This window comes from Papilio polytes, unplaced genomic scaffold, assembly GCF_000836215.1.
Source record: "Papilio polytes unplaced genomic scaffold, Ppol_1.0 DF824191.1, whole genome shotgun sequence".
Lineage (NCBI taxonomy): Eukaryota > Metazoa > Arthropoda > Insecta > Lepidoptera > Papilionidae > Papilio > Papilio polytes.
Genome location: NW_013525013.1, coordinates 1,446,651 through 1,450,307, shown reverse-complemented (window position 1 = coordinate 1,450,307; position 3,657 = coordinate 1,446,651). Strand labels below are relative to the sequence as shown.

The 3,657-nt window shown below is 31.6% G+C and overlaps 2 protein-coding genes across 2 annotated transcripts; one reads left to right on the top strand and one right to left on the bottom strand.

The window, feature by feature from the left end:
- The first annotated feature begins 837 nt into the window (after positions 1–837).
- Positions 838–3,336, top strand: LOC106110750 (zinc finger HIT domain-containing protein 1). The gene is made up of 3 exons (XM_013292648.1): positions 838–1,029; positions 2,267–2,781; positions 3,111–3,336. Exons 2-3 carry the CDS (start codon positions 2,456–2,458, stop codon positions 3,244–3,246), a joined length of 462 nt encoding a protein of 153 aa, XP_013148102.1. The 5' UTR covers positions 838–1,029; positions 2,267–2,455; the 3' UTR covers positions 3,247–3,336.
- Positions 1,101–2,260, bottom strand: LOC106110749 (meiotic nuclear division protein 1 homolog). Its single transcript, XM_013292647.1, has 5 exons — positions 2,164–2,260; positions 1,954–2,090; positions 1,782–1,887; positions 1,545–1,691; positions 1,101–1,278 (listed from the first exon to the last, which is right to left on the bottom strand). The coding sequence occupies exons 1-5, from the start codon at positions 2,251–2,253 to the stop codon at positions 1,138–1,140; spliced, it is 621 nt and encodes a 206-aa protein (XP_013148101.1). The 5' UTR covers positions 2,254–2,260; the 3' UTR covers positions 1,101–1,137.
- Positions 3,337–3,657: the final 321 nt, after the last annotated feature.

The following is a 3,657-nucleotide window of genomic DNA, read 5'->3' as shown; positions in this document are numbered from 1 at the left end:
TCCTAATTGATCCTCTGTTGGAATGCAAAGAGTGTTTCTTATAAATGTCAGGTTTGAACCTTTCAATTGATTCAATGAAAACCTTTCGTAATCTAATAAAATTCGGTCAAAAGTTCCTTTTTGATCCTTTTACGAGACGGGAAATTAACTTTAAGTGACGACTTGTTTGTATTTCTTTAATGTAACATTTTCTTAAAAACTGGTCTAAACATTTAAATAAAATAAAAAAACAAAATTAATTGATTTTCCGCCATTTTATATTTTCTTAATATTTTTATGATTCTGAATTTCGCCAATTTTAATGGAATAATAGTCAAGGTTTGCAGCATCATTGAAAATTATTGAAAAACTGTTCGAAGAATTTAACGTAAAACCAATCTAGCAAAACTTTTTCTTCCAACTTCAAAAACAGTTGTCAAATGTCAATGTCAAACGTGTGAAGCGAAGCGAATGTTCGAGCCAGTGCTGCCAATGCTACGGTAATTGCCGCGTTATACGGCTTTCGGGACACCAAATTGCAAAATCTACGGGCTACGGCCGCAACCCTTCGAGGATCTAGAATAATTCATTGTTTTCTTTAATAAATTCATTTTCAAATAAGTTTTGAATTAAAAGAGCTCTGATTAAAAGTGATTTGTACCAGGAATAATGCAATTCAAATAAATTATTTACAAAATTTTATAAAACTAAGGGACGATTTTAACAGAGTTCATTAATCTTAAAAGTTAAAACAGCGAATGATAAGCAGTTTCCTTTTTAACTGTAGCTACGGCCTACTTATGATTTTTTTCCATACAAACACGACTTTTTGCACCATGAAGCCCAGGTAAAAATTTTCATTGGCAACACTGGTTCGAGTTGTTATAGCCATTTGTAGTTGAACACTTAACTTTATTTTCTTAAATTATACGGGAAAAAAACCCATATTGCAGAAAATTGGCAAAAAAGTACTAATTTAATTTTCATAAGTAACAAGAAAAGACAACTATGAATCATGGTGAATGTTATGAAAGGAGTTCTCGTCGAATGGTAAGGTTATGTTTATTCCAATTATTGATTTTTTTAAGACGCAAGTTAGCAGACATTTAGGCAAAGAACAATTGAGGTAGGCGTTTTGTTTTATTTTCATACAAAATGTTAAGCATTAATGTAGTCCAAGTCTTGAGGAATGTTGAAATTCTGTTCAATAACTTCATTTTCCATTTGGAAAGTGTTCTTTATGTAAGACTTGAGTATGTAAATATTCTCCGTCCATCTGTTAATTGCAGATTTTAATTCCTGAAAATAATTTTCAAATACATACATTATATTCTGTACTATAATAAAGCATAAATACATGTACTTTGTTATGTGGTATGTTAACAATCACAGCATTTTTTTAAAAATAACTGCTGTTTTTTTATTAAAAAGCCCTACACTCACGACACTCCAATAAGTCATAAATGGTTTACAACCTAAAAATCCTTTTATTTATATATTTGTTCTTTCATAGACCTACAATCATCAGTTTTCTTTGTAATAATGTAATGATATTGTTTACAAACTTCTATCTCCGCAGTCAACTGAGCAATGTACTCAGGATCACAATCTCTGTACTTCTGTAACTCTTTCTTTAGTTCTTCTTCTTTCTTTGTTACTTGTTCTAATGTTGCCAGTATCTGGTCTCTTTCTTCATTTACTTCTCTGCCAACCTATAGAAAAGTTTAGTAATTTGTTGCCATTAAAATAATTTTCATTTTAGGAACTAGAAACTTTTATGTTATAAACAAAGAGTAACTTACCGATTCTGAAGTTATGGAATCTTCTGCCTTTTTCAACTTCTTGACACATTCATACAATTCATTTTGAACTTCATTTAACTTCCTTTTCTTTGCATTTTTTGCTTTGCTAAAATAATTTAATCATTTCTTACTCAAGGGCATTGAAATAACACATTTATTTATTAATACTTACCTAGGAAATGACCAAAAGTATATTGAAGTTCCAATTTTCTCGGAATCCACAAGATGTTCATCAACCAAACTCTGTACAACTTCTTTTACCGACTGCATTGTAATGCCCTTCTCTTTTGGAGCTATTTTCTCCAATTCCTGTACCAAATCAAATTAGAATTGAACAAGAAATCTCAAATTACTAGAAAACCAATAAATTTAGTTACTATACCTTCAATTGAAAGAAATCTTTACTCTGATGAAATATCTCCAGCATTCTTATCCTCTTCTCGTCTGCACTTAAACCTCTTTTTTTAGACATGTTTTAATTCCAGTGATCCTGCTATGAAACAATTCCTGCTCCACTTAGACGAGACTCTTGCACTCGGAAGGAAGTTTATTCTGCAAGACCTTGACGACACACATTTATTTATCTCATCAGATATTGTGGAAACATTACAAGCTCGAGTTGATGATTTAATGGATCAATTGAGTATACCGGTACATGATAAAGGACTGTAAATATGGCATCCAGAGAATCGGGTAGAGTTAAAGAATCTGAGAAAAGGAGAATACTTGACGATGCCGCTAGGCAACGAAGAGCCAGGAAGGCCATTGAGGCTCTGGAACAGGACAATTTCCATGAAGACCCGCATGCAGATCTGGTTATGTCGAAAAAAGTCCCGAAATTCGCAGATTCCAATGAGAAACCAACAAGAAAGAAGAAGACGAGAAGTGCGGAGTACTATAAGATGAGATTTAGGAAAACTTTTGCACAGCTTGTGGAAGAAGATGCAAGCAGTAGAGCTGAGCCTCCTAATTATTTGTCAGCACAAGCTCCACCATCAAAGTATGTTAAATCAAGCTGATTTTTATCGTAATTAATTCTCTATTACTTTAATAACAATCAATTTTATTCTATAAAATATATTGTTTTCTAGTTAAATTTTCTTAAAGAAAAAAATACTTGTATGACCTTCTACTATTAAAATATCAAAAAGTACAAAATTGTCCCACTGTTCTGTCCATTTTAAAATAGTAAGGTTGTATTCTATGAAATATGTTGTGTTCTAGTAAAATTATCCTAATGAAAAAAAATATATTTGTTCAACCTCATACTATTAAAATATTAACATTCGAAAAATATAAACTAATCTCTATGTTTACTATATTTTTCAGGTTTCCGGACAGACATTTCTGTGCTGTGTGCGGGTTCCCTTCAAACTACACTTGCCTTCCCTGCGGAGCTAGATATTGCTCTGCGAAATGTCTTGGGACACACCTAGATACACGATGCCTCAAATGGACTGCCTGAATTGCTTTTCGCTTTTACTATACTACTATTTTATATTTCACATCTCTTGATTTAATTCTTGTAATTGAAATTAAACTGATGAAAAATGTATTTTTGTGTTGTCTCTAACTTGATTATTACTTGTTTGATGGTACTTATAGTAATATATAAAATTTAAAATGCACAAAAGATAGCTAAATATCAACCACTTTCAAAGAGTTCTTAATCACCCTTATATTTATATTAACAAAATGGTAATTGCGCAAATTATCTAGTCTTTGAAACTGGACACTGGATCATAACGGAATTAACTCAAAAAACATTAACAAAACAGGAATTACAAACTCCTATTAGGATTATAGATCCAAATTCAATCTATTTTGTTTGAACCCATTCCTTCCCAAATACCCATGAAATCATTTGGTGTTTAAG